The sequence below is a fragment of the Impatiens glandulifera genome, chromosome 6 (genome assembly GCF_907164915.1).
Source record: "Impatiens glandulifera chromosome 6, dImpGla2.1, whole genome shotgun sequence".
In the NCBI taxonomy this organism is placed as follows: Eukaryota; Viridiplantae; Streptophyta; class Magnoliopsida; order Ericales; family Balsaminaceae; genus Impatiens; species Impatiens glandulifera.
In genome coordinates, this window is record NC_061867.1 from 30,845,926 (window position 1) to 30,864,305 (window position 18,380).

General features: G+C 27.7%; 1 protein-coding gene across 1 annotated transcript; it reads left to right on the forward strand.

Moving 5' to 3' along the window:
- Positions 1-383: 383 nt before the first annotated feature.
- Positions 384-1,600, forward strand: LOC124943482 (LOB domain-containing protein 30-like). The gene is made up of 2 exons (XM_047483981.1): positions 384-686; positions 1,307-1,600. The coding sequence occupies exons 1-2, from the start codon at positions 384-386 to the stop codon at positions 1,598-1,600; spliced, it is 597 nt and encodes a 198-aa protein (XP_047339937.1).
- The last annotated feature ends 16,780 nt before the right edge of the window (positions 1,601-18,380 follow it).

Consider the following 18,380-nt stretch of genomic DNA (forward strand, 5'->3'; position numbering starts at 1 on the left):
TTGTTTGGCCATTTTTGTTGATGTTTTTGTTTTTGTTTTATTTTTTTGACGAAACTTTTAGAAATTATTTGAAATAAATATTAAAATAAATATTTTTTTAAAATTCAAAGTTTATAAAAATAAAATAAAAGATATTAGAATACTAATGGTTGAAATATAGATTATGTGAATATTTTTATGAAAAAAATTCTAAAATATCAAAGATAAATAGTATTTAATTACAACCATAAAACTTAATTTTCTTTTTCTATTACTTCACTTTACAATTAAAACAACTCTACCAACCATCACCAATCTAAAAAAACACAACTATAAGTTCAATCATTATTCATCCTAAGTTTTTACCCAAAATAACTCAAACTTCTCTTAGAAAAAAATAAACAATGAGCACCGAGACCAATTCCAGCGCCAGAATCGTTATCAAGCCATGCGGAGCCTGTAGATACATGCGAAAGAAATGCCTCGACAATTGCATATTCGCACCTTACTTTGATTCCGATAAAGGAACCGCCAATTTTGCATCGATTCACAATATTTTTGGAGCGAGCAACGTTACAAAACTTCTAACGAATATTCCGATCGACAAACGGCCCGATGCAGTTAGGACTTTAAATTATGAAGCTCATGCTCGTCTCCAAGATCCTATATATGGTTGCGTATCTCAAATCTATAGTCTCCAAAATCAAGTACTTATGCATTTAAATATCCATAGTAACATGATTTAACATGAATTAATTAATCACATCAATTTAGAAACAAATCAGAACAATAATTAGGTCAAATCTTCTAAAAATAATTGGGTGTAATTATATGGTGATCTTATATGTATGTTTGTTCTTCTGAAATAATCATTTTGCTTAATAATTCTATAAATGTCGTAACGCTGTGAAGGGATATCTACCTTATATGTTTCTTTTGACTTAACTTTTAGTTAATATTATAATATTTTGATTTGATTTATTTATATTATAGACGTCACTTTCATAAATATATTAATAATTAAAGAATTTATTTTTACAAATTAAACGTTTAAAAAAAAAAAATTGACGTCATGACAAATTACCAAATATTATATTAGTTTTGATAATATTCAAATTTAAAAATAAAGTCATCTTCTTTTAATATATATATATATATATATTATTATTATTATTATTATTATTATTATGTACTATTATATGTCTTTGGAAATTTTAATTTTAACCAAGCAATGATATTAGGTAGAAATTCTTGTTAATACCATGTTAATTGGTATGCTTTTTATTTTATTTAAAATTTTAATTTTTTAATACCTTTGTGGACATAGGTGATCAATCTTCAACGAGAGATTGTGTGCTTACAAGCCCAATTAGCCAGGCAGCCGCCACCTCAGCAACAGCTACCGTCTTCTTTGTCCATGTCGGACTACCCTTTTGGTGGCGGTGCCACCTATGACATGGCACCTCTCTTTGAGTTTGATCCTAATATTGGATCATCTCATCAGCCGGATTCATGGGCAGCCGTTCAGCAGCAGTTCCATGATCGGAACCCATTCACCGGAGCTCCGGTGGACGGCGTCGATGGGGAAGAGTTTGCTGGGGAGTTACCGATGAGGAATTAACGTGGAAGGAAATGATCTGCCCCAAGCATGCCACCTGTTACTAATTGAATCAATTTTAATTTTTAATAATATATGAGAAATTTAACAAATAATTATTACCGTTCATGACTTTGGTAATTTGTTTTCTTTTCCGTACTTTGTTTATTGAATAACCTAATTCAATCTTTTATTTATTATTTATCTAAGTTGGAAATTTCATATATTTTGATTCTTCCATGTCATTTATAAATTAAAACTTAGTGTTTTAAAAACTTGTATCTATATATTTTGAAGCATTGTTCCTTCTTTTGGCAATGGTAGCTTCAATCCTTACCTTTAGAGAGCCCTCAGTTCATTACAAAGTCTTTGGAATTGGTGACCCATAAGCATTCAAATGAATTCAAACAATCCAAATGTATTATCCACCCAATTAGAACTTGAAAACATTTTTTTTTAAAATATACCGAGTCGTTTTCACAATTTTTGTTTACTAAGAAGGTTTGTTTAAAATTGGTACTATGCTAGTATTTTTTTAGTTCTTTAAAAAAGTTAGAATATCCAAACAATTATCAATCTTGATTTTTTTCAAACATACCAACTTGTTTTTATACAATTTTTGTTTAGTAAGAAGGTTTGTTTGAAATTGGTATTATATTAGTAATTTTTTAATATTTTCTAACTAATATCTTGATAAACAACAAATTGATACCATTTTCACTTTATACTTGGATGCTCATATTTTTGAGATCCTATATATGGTTGCACTCCAAAATGTCCAAAATGGTATGTATATAATTTATTATTAATTAATTAATCACTAAAACTAGAAAAAAATCAAAAACATAATTATATCAAATCTTCTAAAAATATATTTTGGTGTAATTACATGGGGCTTCCCGGAGTATTTGAGGAACTATTCAAAAAAAAAAAAAGAATTTGTGGCCACAAAATTAAAATATATTAATACTAATCATAATTTCAACAAAATATAAAATAAATTTATAATTAAGATATCTACTTATAAAAAATTCATAATATACATAAAAATATTAATATAATTGTGATAAAAATATATTAATATATTTATAATATATATATATATTTATTATTTAATTAAATGTTTTTGATGAATTTGAAAATTTTAAAGTCTTTTATAAGTGGGGCTATGAAATGCCTTACCCTTTGTACTAGCCTGATTACATATTGATATTCTTTATATGTATGTTTGGTGTATGAAAAAATGATTTTGAAATTTGTATAAATTCATGTTGATTTGGTTTATTTTGTAAAATAATGTTTTGTTTACTTAGATTATTGGTTATCTTCATTTCCTGATAATAATGTAGTGTACAATGTCGTATATAAATATTTTGATATTATCTTTAACGTTAATATTTTTCTTTAACTTAACTTTTAGTTAATATAATAATATTTTGATTTTATTAATTCTTTTATCTATGATGAGATAATCATATTATTAATTAAAGAATTTTTTTTATAAAAAACAGTTAAAATTTAAATTTTAGATGAAGACAAAATAAAAAATATTATATTAAATTATGGTAATATTTGAATTCAAAAAATGAAGTCATCCCACTTTAAGAAAGCTTCTCTATTATATATTATATATATTTTTTTTTAAATTATAATTAATTTTTTAAATAAACTAACACAATATTGATATTATTCAACATTAATAAACCCTTTTTATCTTTCATATATTTATAGTATTATATATAAACAAGAAATTATATTAGTAAAAATTCTGGTTAAATAGTATGCTTTTGATTTGATTTAAATTTTTAAGACATTTTTATGGATTTTTTCGCTGCCACTCATGACATGTCACCTCTTGGAGTTTGATCGATTATATGTGGAATTTGGAAAAAAGAAACAATTTCATGACTATGCTAATTTGTTTTCTTTTCCCTAATTTGTTTATTGAATAAAGTTGTTAAGAAAATTCAATACTTATATAAAAACACATTTGAATAAAGTTGTTAATTAAGCTGTTTATCTAAGTTTGAAAATTTCATTTATTTTGATTGTATTGTGCCATTGTACTTGTAGTGTGTCACTCTAATAAAATTAATACTATAATTAAATTATTGGTAACACAAGTGGAAAGAAATTAAAAAATTAGTTAGGGTTTTGAAAAGTAATATCGACATATTTAGATGTTTTGTGCCAAGTTCTTGCAATGCATTTCTCATCATTTCCTTACAAAATTCTAATTTATTGGTAATATTAGCCTACTTTTGAATGATCTCGTGTTTTCTGAATTAGTGTCTTTAGTACACAATGAGTTTAAGAGTGAACTTTTGAATTAATTCGAATAATAAAATATTTATATACACCATTATGAATTAAAAACATTTGATCTATGTTAGAGGTATGATATAAGATATATATTCAAATAATTAAATTAATATGATTTATATTCGAAATATATTAATTAATCTTATGATTAATATATGTTTTTTTTAATTTATCAACTTAATTTTTAAGTTTATTATTTAATAAAAATATTAGTTTGGAATTGGTATTATATTTATATTATTTTATTTGATTTTGTTTAATTAATTATTTTATAATTAACTTAAAAATTTTTAGAATATGAATTATTAGATTATAAAATTATGGACCAATCTATGGTTTAAAATAAGATAAATTCCCAAACATCATTCCTATTATTTCTTTCTTCTTTTCCTATGAACCTTAATCCATTTATAAAATATTATAATCAATTATAAGTATTTAGTTGCATATAAATGTATGATTTCTTCTCTTTTTCACTATTACCAAATTCTTAATTTTAATTTTATATTAAAAGGATAATAACTTTATTTTGAAGATGACTATTTGACTAAAAATCATTTTATAAAAATAAATTATATTACTATAAAAATTATTAAAATTTTAGGATTTTATAAGTATTTTCTGATTTAAACAAACTCTTAAACTAGTCACATTCTTATAATTTTTTATTAAAGAAAAATATTTATTGAAATAAATGAATTAATCTAATTAATCTTATAAATATAATTTCTTTATAATGACATTACTTATTATTATTTTTAATTAATTTTACTTAATTATGTAAAATTTTAAATTATCAATGTATAAAACTTATTAATTATATAATAATAATATATATAGCTAATATTTATTTTAAAGTAAACTTTCACAATTTGAAGTAACTTTTACTTTTACAATTTATCATTTATCAACTATTTTAAGATTTTACGATTATACGAGTTTATAAATAATTTCGATTTTACGATTTTATATAATTTTACGTTTAAAAAAATTATATTTAATAATTAAAAAATAAATTTATTATTTATTCAAATAAATAAATGAATATAATTAATTTTGTAAGTATAACTTTTTTATAATGTTATTTATTTTTTAATTTATTTTATATTTAAATATATAAATGTTTTAAGTTGGCTAAGTATAAAATACTTTATTATATATATAAATAATAATAATATATAATTATTATTTTTTCAAATTAAACTTTTACAATTTAAAGTAAACTCTAGATTTTGCAAGTTTACACTTAACCAAAAATTTTACGTGACCGCATTTATTTGTATTTATAATTACTTGATTAGAACTTTACAAAATAGGATAATCTACATTCAAGTTATCAAACATTAAAATGATTTTTTTTTTAAATTATATTTTTTTTACTAGCCATAATCTAGACTATTAATTCAATTATTTGCTAGGTAGGTTTGAGTTTATGGATTATATCATCTCATGGGATTGTAAGAACATAAGGCCCATTTTTGTTTAAGAAGCTTCATTCTTCATTTTGCCTCCATTGTAACAACTTAACATTAGTTTATTTACCTCTCAATTTAATTTAATTTAATTTAGTGTTATAGTAAATTATAAGAGTAGTGCCTTGTTTGATTCTAAGTTTAATTTTAAACAAAATCATATTTCTCTTATCATTTTATTTGTTTATTTTTTGCTAATATATTAGTATTGAAATTACTTCACAATAGTTATTAAATTTTACATAACGATTTGAGAAATTTTTGAGCTAATTAATTATAATTTTTTATTTTTTTATTTTTTTATTTTGAATCATGTTTTCATGTTATTTTTTTGTCGTTATGGTTAAACGATTTTATATTTTATATTGTATAGAATACTGAATTTTTATCCTTAATTTATAATTTTAAAATAATCTTGAGTCAATATAATTTTTTATTTTAAAATAACTCATTGCACGCGATTAAAATTAAATAATTAATTCGAAAATGATTTCGTATCGGTCGAATTATAAAATAATTAAAATTCAGAAATATTTTCAAATAAAACAAAAACTTTACAATAAATCAATAAATACATAAATAGGATAAATTAAATATATGATTATTAGGATTGTTTTTCCTGTTAAAATAAAATTGAAAAACAATGTTGACTGAACCACGAATGGTGACCATTGTATCCGGAGAATGGTCGCATTCCACCCAAACCTGGGGTCCAACCTCCATACGGAAAGCCAAGCCACAAGCCAACACACATGAATTAGACCCAAGCATGTTGTGTGTGAACGGTCAACACGCATAGAGAAAACCAACCATCACTCATCGCCGTCGCACGTTTGCATTGGAGGAAGGCCTAAAAAGACAAAATGGGCTTCATTTTAGCCCTAGTTGCATGGGCTCATTTGAAAATCTACATAAATAATATCTCAATGGTTAGTGAACCAAATGAGTTTATTCAAATGGGGAAATGACCCCATGATCATGATTTTTTCCCTACGCTCAATGCCATCTACTAAAAATTGAAACTGATACTCCACGTGTTCGAGGTCGTGCTGCCTTTAAAAGCTTCATATGGATTTTGTAAAGGGGAGGAAAACAGAGAAGAAATACAACTCTAAAAAATTTTGGCAATTAAAGCACCTAGAAAGCTTTATTCTATAGTAGGGGTCATTAGAGATTATTCCTAAGCCCACATAGAAACAATGTAAATAATTGAATCATCTCCAATAATCTTGTAGCATTCAAATTTTGGAAAAAATCAATTTCAACACAACATGTGATTCTCGTGTTCTAACTTAACTTATCATAGTTCGATTATGCTTTCTTTAAATTCTACATAACTATTGTAACTTATTTGAGTTGGTTTGATTGATTAAAACAAAATAAAAACGCTCAAATTCTAACCTCCGGTGTATCTGTGTTCCTAATAAAGTTTTATGTTCCTACATTTATTAATTAATCTTACTATTAGCTTTATGTTTTTTTTTTCAAATTTATCAACTTTATTTTTACAGTTTTTAATAAAACGATTTCTTTAAAATTGGCATTATATTGGTGTGTTTGTAATTGATTTTGTATAATTAATTGTTTTAAATTACTTTAAACATTTTGAATATGAATTATTATATATATGGAATAAGATATCCAAACAATATTTAACCGACATATTGTATTATACATTCAATCTGTTGAATATAAGGTCAAGTTCGGATTTAGAAACTTGATTAAACAAAGAGAAGTACTTACAAGTACACTATACTCTAGAATAAACCTAACCAATCATATTCTTATAACACACCAAATAGTCATTCATATTCTTATAATACTACATAATATACCCAAAATAAGATAAAGTTCATCCCAGTCTCCAATAATCATTCATCATTTTTTCTTAACACCTTAATTAGATAAACTCTTAAATTAGTCAAATTCTTAAAATTTTATATTTACGATAGTAAAATTTTATGAATAAATTATATTTATAAATTAAATAAATTATTATTTATTCAAATAAATAAATTAATGTAAATTTAAAAAATATAATTTTTTTTATAACGTTATTTATTTTAAATTATTTTATACTTAATTATATATAATTTTTAAATGATTAACATATAAAATTATTAATTATATACATATAATAATAATAATATATAACTAATTTTTTTAATTCAATTTTTAAGATTTGAAATATCTAGATAATTAGTTCAATAATTTGCTTCGCATGATTGAGTTTATGCCTTTATAGATTAAATCATCTCATGGGCTTTTAAGAACATAAGGCCCGTTGTGTTGTTATTTAAGAAGTTACATTCTTCATTTTGCCTCCAATTTAACAACTTAGCAATAATTAATTTAGCTCTCAATTTTTTTTAATAAATTATCTTTAATTTAGTTAAGAAATTATAATTTTATTACAAAAAAATTTTTTTTCGGTAGTGCTGGAACATACAAGAAAAACGATAGCAGAAAATAGAATTCTTAACATTGTTTTGCTACTCAATTTTCGGGTTCATCAGCATTGTGACAGATGAACTAAACTTTAAAGTAGTGGTGACAAGACATAATTTATTTAATATCCAATGACTTTTTTTGGTACATCAAGAACGAGAGACTACATTTTTGGCGTTTGAATCGAAAATGACATTGTTCCATTGATTGTCCACAACACACCACATCGCTTGATGAATTTCTATGGCCTCACCACAATAGAGTTAAGGCATTTGAAATTATGGCCAAAAGACTATGACATGTTTCCCTATATGCTCCTCAATAATGATTTCGGAAGATGCCTTGAATCTGCCTTCATGCAATAAGCATGAGAGTTGACATTTATATAGTTAGTGTCCGACAGTATCCAACACACGACATTTTTTGGGAAGTTTCAATTGATAAACACCCTCATCATTTCTGTAATTAAAATAGTCTCAAACATCATTCATAATAAGAGAAACTAAATAGTGACCATGTAGCAAGATTTTCTTAGCATAGTAACTGTTACGCCCTAAATTCCTACTTTCATGCACTTAAATCATCGTGATTTCGAAGATAAATGCGGAAACTCTAGGGTGCCTATTTGACATGATCATTGAAAAGGTTGATATAAAAGTAGGTCATACGGTCTTGGTCCCTCCTCCCACACAAATCTTCATCACCATGCTCCACTCCAAATCTTCCTTCACCTAATATGAAATCAGTGCAGCTAGGTTCCTACACCACACAAGCATAGTGATTCTAGAGACCCAACAAGCATTATATAAGAAGAAATTTTAAGACAATGCATTCATGAGAGTTTTTAAGGATATTTCATCAGTCAATCATGTACAGTTTCATACTTGAGCACATATTTGGGACCCTTAGCCCGAAGAGCTGGTCCTCCAAGGTAGGCATCCATTCGTCAATTCCTCTAGCCATATTTTAGGAGCAACGAACCACCAGAGCTCATCCTGGTAACCATCCTCCCATATCTGTCAATTTCTTCATGATTATCTCTTAGATTCCATAGCCCTTAACTTAAAACATTATTCTTTATAAAACCATGGACTTGCAATGAAAACATGCTTTGAAAACCATATGCATCGTTTATATAAAATACATGAATAAATAACACTGTATGGGTTTATAAAACGTATAGAAAAGTACTTGCCAGATAATTCCTTGTTTGCGAAATCATTGGTAAGACCACTCAGTCCTGGGTGCCATCATCCATGATCCTAGATCTCTGTCAGGGCCGTAGATTCCTCCGTCTAGAAAGGATGATTTTGGGACGTGACAAACTACCCCCTTATAAAGAATTTTGTCCTCGAAATTCGATCATAAGGGCAGTACTACTAGTGTGTTTATGAAAATGGTTTCATGAAAAACATTATTTCCAATTATTATGAAAAACGGTTTCATATCATGCAAAACATCATTTTAAAACAATTTACAGACATGAAGGCCTTGGATGTGCATCTGCAGAAGCATGTGTGTGAAAGTACAAAGGTTCGAAACCATTGCTCTAATACCAAATTGTTACGCCCTAAATTCCTACTTTCATGCACCTAAATCAATATGATTTCGAAGATAAATACTGAAACGCTAGGGTGCCTATTTGACATGATCATTGAAAAGGTTGATATAAAATTCGGTCCTACGGTCTCGGTCTCGGTCTCTCCTCCCACACACATCTCCGACATCATGCTCCACTCCAAATCTTTCTTCACCTGATATGAAATTTGTGCGGCTGGGTTCCTACACCATACAAGCATAGTGAGTCTAAAGACCCAACAAACATTATATAAGAAGACATTTTAAGGCATTGCATCCATGAGAGTTTTTAAGGGTATCCTATCAGTCAATCATGTATAGTTTCATACTTGAGCACATATTTGGGTCCCTTAGCCCGGAGAGCTGATCCTTCAGGGTAGGCATCCATTCGTCAATTCCTCTAGCCATATTTTGGGAACATCAGACCACTAGAGCTCATCCTGGTAGCCATCCTCCCGTATCCGTCAATTCCTTCATGATTATTTCGTAGATTCCATATCCCTTAACTTAAAACATCATTCTTTAGAAAACCATGGACTTGCAATGAAAACATGTTTTGAAAACCATATGCATCGTTTATATAAATACATGAATAAATAGTACTGTTTGGGTTTATAAAACATATAGAAAAGTACTTTCCAGATAATTCCTTGTTTGCAGAATCATCGGTCGGACCACTCGGTCCTGGGTGCCATCATCCACGGTCCTAGATCTCTATCAGGGCCGTAGATTCCTCGGTCTAGAAAGACTGATTTTGGGACGTGACAGTTACAATGAGTCTTCAACCGTTTAAAAAAAATAGAAGAACACCTATGATAATAGGGGATGACGAGATTTATTGTCGAAAATAATTCTCAAGAGTAGGGTGAGCATTATAACAAGTTTTCCAAATGAAATTTCTAATTTTTGGTGGACATTCTAAACTCTAAATAGACTTCCAAAGTCTAGGGTGCACTTGAGATGATGATGAAGATGGGGTATTGATCTAGAAGATTTATGACTTTGAGTGCAAAACTAAATCCATAACTCACTTACTACATTCCATTGGAATTATCATTCCATGTTTTTAAAGATCCAACACACTAATTTGGAACATAAGAATACAATCTATGAGTGTTTTACCAAATATTTCATGTAAAATAATTGTATCCCGATGTTTTGAGTGATTAATAACACGACTAAAAAATAAAGGTTCATATGTTATACTCGGGATAAGGTTCCTAGAAATTTTACAATTAAAACACACTACTAATGTTCTTAATGGGTAGCCAATTATCATTCCAAAAAGAAATAGATAATCTATCAATGATTTGTCAATGTTTATTGGCTATGAATAAGTCTCTTCCTAGGAGGATACTAGACAAACACCAAGAGCTACCAATTTTTTTCAATATGTCAATGAACATATTTTTTCCTAGTTAGATTTACACCAAAGAGCTACCAATTTTTTTCAATATGTCAATGAACATATTTTTTCCTGGTTAGATTTACACCAAAATGCAGTGATTTGTGAATGAATCAATTGATTAAATTCTTAGGATGCTTAAAGACATATAAGTAGTGTGCTGGAATCGCTGGACAAAAGACTTAATGAGAATATCTTTCCCAACTTGATTAAGAAGCTAACTTTCTAGCCTACTAATTTTGAAATAACTATATTTTAGTTTTCCTAACAATTCATGTTTTAAAACACCCTGATACAAATGAATACCAAGATACTGACATTGATAATGTGCAATTCTAATATGAAGAACTAAGGGAGGTTTGAGTATGGATAAAAATATTACTTGAGAAGGACATTGAAGATTTATGCATATTAATTTTTTGATTTGATGTAAATGAGGATTTATAAAGTAGGCCAGAAATACACAAAATATTATTTTGAGAAACTTTTACAAAAATAAGAATATCATCTGCAAACATGATTAAACCAATATATGAACAATTATGATTAAGTTTAACTCTCTCAAACAAGTTTTTGTGCTCTACATCCTAGAAAATATTAAAAAGACAGTTAGTCAAAAGATTAAAAAGATATGATGAAAGCGGGTAACATTGTTGCAGTCCTCTTGCAAAACAAAATATGGACAAATATTGTATGATACAATCTTAATACATTACATTAAGGTGTCAACAATTTTGAGGTGAAAACATAATTTAGTTAACATAGCTCTTAGAAAAGCCAATTCTACCCTATCATATGCTTTTTCCATATCAATTTTTATAGTAGAATCAAATTTTCTCTCTTTTTTTATTTTCTTAAAGTTATGGAACATTTATTGGGAGGTGAAAATATTATCTTGGATTTTTCGGTTTTAGTTAATGCTCCTTGTTCTCTACTTCCAATCATTCTTAAAAGATATTATAGTCTATTCACCAAAATCTTTTAGATCGTCTTATAGGCAAAGTTACATAGCCTAATGGGTCTAAATTAATTCACAAACTCAAGAATTGGGATTCTGTGAATCATTATGAATGTTAGTTTCATTTGGTAGAATACCATGAGTAAAGAAATTAAAGTAAACTTTAAAAAGGTTATTTTAATGATTTCCCAACATGATTGAAAAAATAAACCCGAATACCCATCAGGCTCATGGGCTTTTTTACTCTATATTAAATGTGGTAACACAAACCTCCTCCATAGTAATGGGTTGTAAAATGTGGATGTTAATCTCATTAGTTAGGTTAGACAAGTTCAATAGTTGGATTAAAATTTGAGAGTTTTAATTCTCGACCTCACTGATCCCAAAGTTTCTCCTCATTCTTCCTGAGTTGTTTAATCTTTTGTTTCACCTCTTTAATATCATTTCCAAGACCTACAAACCAATCATAATTAAGTAAGTTAGTGAGTTTATTGGTAAGATCATAAATCTGTTTAGAAAATTTCCAAACATAGTGTTATCCCAATTATTTAAGGTTTCGGCAATTCGATGTAACTTAGTGCAAAAAGGTAGACCCTCAGTATCTAGGTCTTACCAATGTACTTTAATCATCTTAATAAATTCTTCATTGTCTAGCCACCAAAAGTCTTTGTGAAGAGTTAGAATTTTGTGAGGAAGTAGTAAACATAAGATATAAGATGAGAGTTTGAAGAGAAAGAAATTGTGGATGAGAGTGAAAGTAAACCATGTATTAATATAGGAATATCCACCGGACTTGAATCACATATAGTCTATTTTTTTGACGTTCGTTTGCTATGGCTAATAAATCTCCTAGTTTGGTATCGACGAACCAACATCTTAATTGTTTCTGTTGGAATTAAGCTAATTCCATTAATAAATAGAAATAAGATTGTGAATAAATAAAATCAAATAAATTTCACACAAATTCAAATGTGAATTAACGGTGAATTTAATCCAAATTATAATTAAATATTAATTATTTAATTAATATTTAATGTCTAATTAGAAAATTAAAGTATAATGTGATAATAAACATTTAACTTTAATTGCCTATCAATTGGCTAACGTTTAGACTCTTCAATTTGCTAGCATTGAATGTCTAACATTGTATTTCAACAATTAACGTATAGGTAACGATGTTAATTAGCTATGGACAAATTAACAAAAGAATGAGCAATATTTATTGCTAATAAACGTTTGGATGGTTTTATTTGAAGGTTTAATTCTCAGCACTATATACCCATTCATTATTTATTTCACATCATTCAATCATCTTATATTTTTCTCACTCTAGAATTCCAAAATCCCTCTTCTTGTTTTTTTAGTATTCTTCGAGTTCTTTGCTCGATATTTCTGTTGAAATCGATATTTCCATTGAAACACGATGATAGTTCAGGTACGTTGATCAAGTTCAACAAGTAGTGATTTTAGTGCATAATCACTACTGGATTTGTTGTACCCTGGGAGACAGCCATCTACGATAAGATCCAGCACAAACGGGAAACGATGGAACTATTTTAAGGGAAATGTGTCTAACACATGCCTCGAATCAACATTTTATCTGGTGATTTCGTTATTTGTAATATTGTATATATTTAATTTATTTGTAACATTATTTTATATATATTTTATGTTATTTCAAGATATTATTTCTAACAGTTTCTTCACGAAAGTCTAATTTGATTTTGAAACTCTTTAAGTTTCTCTTTTTCATTTAAAGCATTTATCTAGGTAATTATATTCGTGAATCAATGCACGCCTCTTGTCCATTTTAGAGATATACATTCATTAAAATTAGAGATGAGGGATGATACAGTAATTGTGGTCCATGAGTATCCTCAATTGGACACTTCAATGCTATATAGTGGTTTTGTTGTATCAATGATATAACTCTGCATTTGATGAAAGTATCCAAATATTGTATGAAATTTTATTCATAAAATTGAGGTTCAATTTACTTAGAATTGTGGTTATGAAGTGATGGTTTTTTAGAGGAGTAGACAAAGTAGGGACATGAATGGTTATTGGGGTAAATGTGAAGTCGTGTTTATCGGCAAGTAAGTCATTTGGACATTCTTTAATGAACATGAGATTTCCTTCAATTGTCGATGGAGAGTTCTTAAGGAATATATCATGAACAACTATGTTTGTAAATCTCATTTTAAATAGATAGTTTGAGAGTTTTATCATAATTGGACTCAGGACCGGCCCGGGGTAAGCCCGTCAATCCCTTGGGCTAGGGCAGCCCATTTCCTATGGCAGTTCATTTAATAAAATGTATAAATATTTAAATAAATTTATGAATATTTTGAACATAAAATGTTGTAGCTTATTGGCTTAACATTAAAACTTAAAATTTTCATTTAATTATGAGTTCAAACCTCACCAGAAACAATTTTTTTTATCAATTTTTAATACTAGACCTAGAGCAATAAAAAAAATATTTTTTTATTTCTATCGGGGGCTAGAGCAGCCCAAAACTCGGGGCCAGCTCTAATTGGACTCTCTTTAGGACGTCAACGACCACCCAAATAGTTTTGTATACAGATTATTTGCGAATAGTTTTCTTTGTCAATACTACTATCTCAGATATGACAACAGGGAAATAGGAACACAATGAATGATTAGAAGTTAGAACGAGTGTGAAAAAAGTAAATTAAATTAGAAATTAGAGCAATAGAAGAAAGAAGAAAAACATGGAAACTATAGAAGAACGAGTAATCACCAAGAGAATATTTGAGTAATAGAAAGTTAAAGAATCATAGTATGATTACTTACCTATCACAAAGATTCAATATTTCCAAATCATTAGATATCATGTCCTGAGAATGTAAGTTGTCTAAGAATATGATATAAGTGATGATAATGGAGTAGTAGTAATGAATTATTAGTATAGAAAAAACTTGTAACTTAGATGCAGGGAAAATCGACTTTGCAGAATCACTCAATTTAGTTTGGTGTAATCAATTAGAAATGAACCTAAAATAATTATATAATCTAGGCCTTGTTTGATTTTGAGTTTAGTTCTAAATAAATCATATTTTTCTTATCATTTTTATTTATTTATTTTTTTGCAAAAATATTAATATTGAAATTACTCTACAATAATTATAAAAATTTACATAAATAACTACTAGAGGACTTTGGAGCTATTTAATTGTATTTTTTTTACTTATTTATTTATTTTGATTCATGTTTTAATGTTAAGTTTTTGTCATTGTATGTTTAAATAATTTTATATTTTTATTGGGTAGACACCCAATTTTTGGATTTTATAATTTTAAAATAATTTCGAGCCAATAATTTTGTTTTAATTCTAAAAGTGAGTTGCACGAGATTAAAATGAATAATTAGTTTAAGAATCGATCTAATTCTAAAATAATTAAAATCTAGGTTATCTTCAAATAAAATCAAAAACATACAAAGAAATTAATAAATACATAATAGGTTCAATGAAATATATGCTTATTAATTAATATAAATTATGTTTATTTTACAGGTTGGAATAAAATTTAATATAATGTTAATCGAAGGTGACCTGCGACCGCCGTGTACAGCCGCCGAACAACCGTAGCTAGCGAACTACCGAGACCCAGCCCAAATAAGGAAAAAACCAAGGTTCCAACTCACACATAGAAGGTCAAGCCACAAGTCTATTGTCACGGGCTCAGTCTTTTCACTGACGATCCGTGCGACATTAGTTACGATCTTCACAAGAACGAGTAACTAGTCAGCCTTACTCGACGTTTAATAGAATTGACACAAGAATTCTAGAGAGAGAAACTCTTACAAAGAATAATATTATATCATTTGAATACATGGTGATTTACAATGTAATACCTCACAGTTATTTATAGGACTAATTCTAGCTATTACATTAATGACACACTAATTTAGGGCATACCTTATAAGTGGCAATTGGTGATGCATTAATTTAGGGATTTCTTATAATTGTCAATCAGTGATGGACTAATCAAGGACATTCCTTTTAAGTGTCAATTAGTGATGCGCTAATTAAGGACATGCCTTTCAACTCTCAATTAGTGATGCGTTAATCAAGCACCTGCCTTCCAGGTAGAATATTCCTTGCATTGGGCTTAATCGGGCTTAAGCCTCCTCCTCTTCTTGGGACAGGAAGATTGGGTCGTGACATACTCCTTAAGCCTCCTATTCTTGGGCCAGGAAGATTGGGTCGTGACACAATGCACGCAAAAACAAAACCTAAGCGCGTTGCGCGTGAAGGGTCAACGCACATAGACGAGATCAACGATCACCAATCACCCTCACACAACCGCGTTTGGAGGATACAAGATCGGTGTCATTTTAGCCCTAGATGCATGGCTCATTTGAAAATTGTTGAAATCATATCTGATTGATTACCAAATTAGTTAATTTAAAAGGGGAAAAGACCTCATTACGCTTAGATCATTTTCCTTACGCTCTCATAGACTCTAGTGGCCATAAACAATGAATTTTGATTAAAAAGTGAAATATGATTAATGGATTTTGTCTACGCTTGGCGTCCCGAGTCTTTGGCGTTAACCTTCCGTCTAGACTTCTGTTTGGCCTTGCTCATTGCGCGCCTAAGCTAAGTGTGGTCTACAGACGAGAGACGGTTTGATTTGGACCAAACAACTTTGGTCTTGTTTGACATTCTTTTCGACATTTAATATATATAAATATAAATTTATTTATTTATTTTTATCTACAAAATAAATTAATAAACCTAACATTTATTTTTGCCTATTATGTTCTATTTAATGATTTATTTGTGTATTTTAGAGTTTTAATTTTATTTTAAAATTTAAATGGCTACAATATTTTTTCTCAAATAATTATTTAATTTATGAATGCTCTTAATTTAATTATTTTTTGATAAATTAATGCAACATTTTCCTAAATAATTATTAAATTTATTTTTGTCGTTTTAAATTAATTATTTTGGGATAAATGAATACAACAAGATATAAGTGATTAATGCTTAGATGAAGAGTTAAAATAATTTGACTTTTTGTTAGTGAGGCTAGTTTTGTGTATGATCTTTAGTTTAATCTCCGTGATAACCACCCAGTTGTGGTTAGAGTTTTTGATTTCATCTATGGAAGAAGTTTTTTTTTTTTGCCATATTTGTTGTTATTTATGTTTTTGTTTTATTTTGTTGACGAAACTTTTTGAAATAATTATTTAAAATAAATATTAAAATATATATTTTTTAAAATCTACTTTATAAAAATAAAATAAAAGATATTAGAATACTAATTTTGAAATATAGATGATGTGATAATAATATTTCATGAAAAAATTCTAAAATATCAAAGATATTTAATATTTAATTACAACCAATGACACAATTTTCTTTTTATATTCCTTCACTTTACAAGAAAAAGAACTCTACCAACCCTCAACAATCTAAAAAAAACACACATATAAGATAATCATTATTCATCCTAAGTTTTTACCTAAAAAATCTCCAACTTCTCTTAGGAAACAATAAACAATGTGCACCGAGACCAATTCCACCGCCAAAATTATTTTTAGACCATGCGGAGCATGTAGATACTTACGAAAGAAATGCCTCGACAATTGCATATTCGCACCTTACTTTGATTCCGTTCAAGGAACCACCAATTTCGCGTCAATTCATAAGATATTCGGAGCAAGTAATGTTATAAAACTTCTAGCGAATATTCCGATCGACAAACGGCCAGAGGCAGTTAGGACTTTAAATTATGAAGCTCATGCTCGTGTCTAAGATCCTATATATGGTTGCGTATCTCAAATCTCTGGTCTCCAAAATCAGGTACTTATGTATTTAAATATCAATAGTAACATGATTTAATCATGAGTTAATTAATCGTATCAATTTAGAAACAAATCAGAACAGGTCAAATCTTCTAAAAACAATTGGGTGTAATTATATGGTGATCTTATATGTATGTTTGGTCTTATGAAATAATTTGTTTGCTTAATTATTTTGTAAAAATTAATTTAGATTACTTATTTTCTTATCAACGTTGTTACGCTGCTGTTAAGATTATCTATCTTATTTGTCATTTTGACTTAATTTTTAGCTAATATTATAATATTTTGATTCAATTTTAATTTTAATATATATATATATATATTAAAATTAAAATTTATATTTAAAATATATCAACACAATATTTATGTTATTAGATATCAATTTTTTTTAATTTGCTTATATATATATATATATATTAAAATTAATATTTATATTTAAAATATAGCAATACAATATTTATGTTATTAGATATTAACAAACAAAAAAAAATTTACCTTGCTTATATATATATATATTTTGTTATGTACTACTATATATGTTGTCGGTTCTCTTAATTCATTTTATTTGAAATTTTAATTTTAACCAGTAATGATGTTAGGTAGAAATTCTTGTTTGTTAAGTGGTATGCTTTTTATTTTATTTAAAACTTTAATTTTTTAATACTTTTTGTGGACATAAATTATATATATACATAGGTGATCAATCTTCAACGAGAGAATGCGTGGTTGCAAGCCCAAGTAGCCAGGCAGCCACCACCTCAGCACCAGCCACAGTATTCT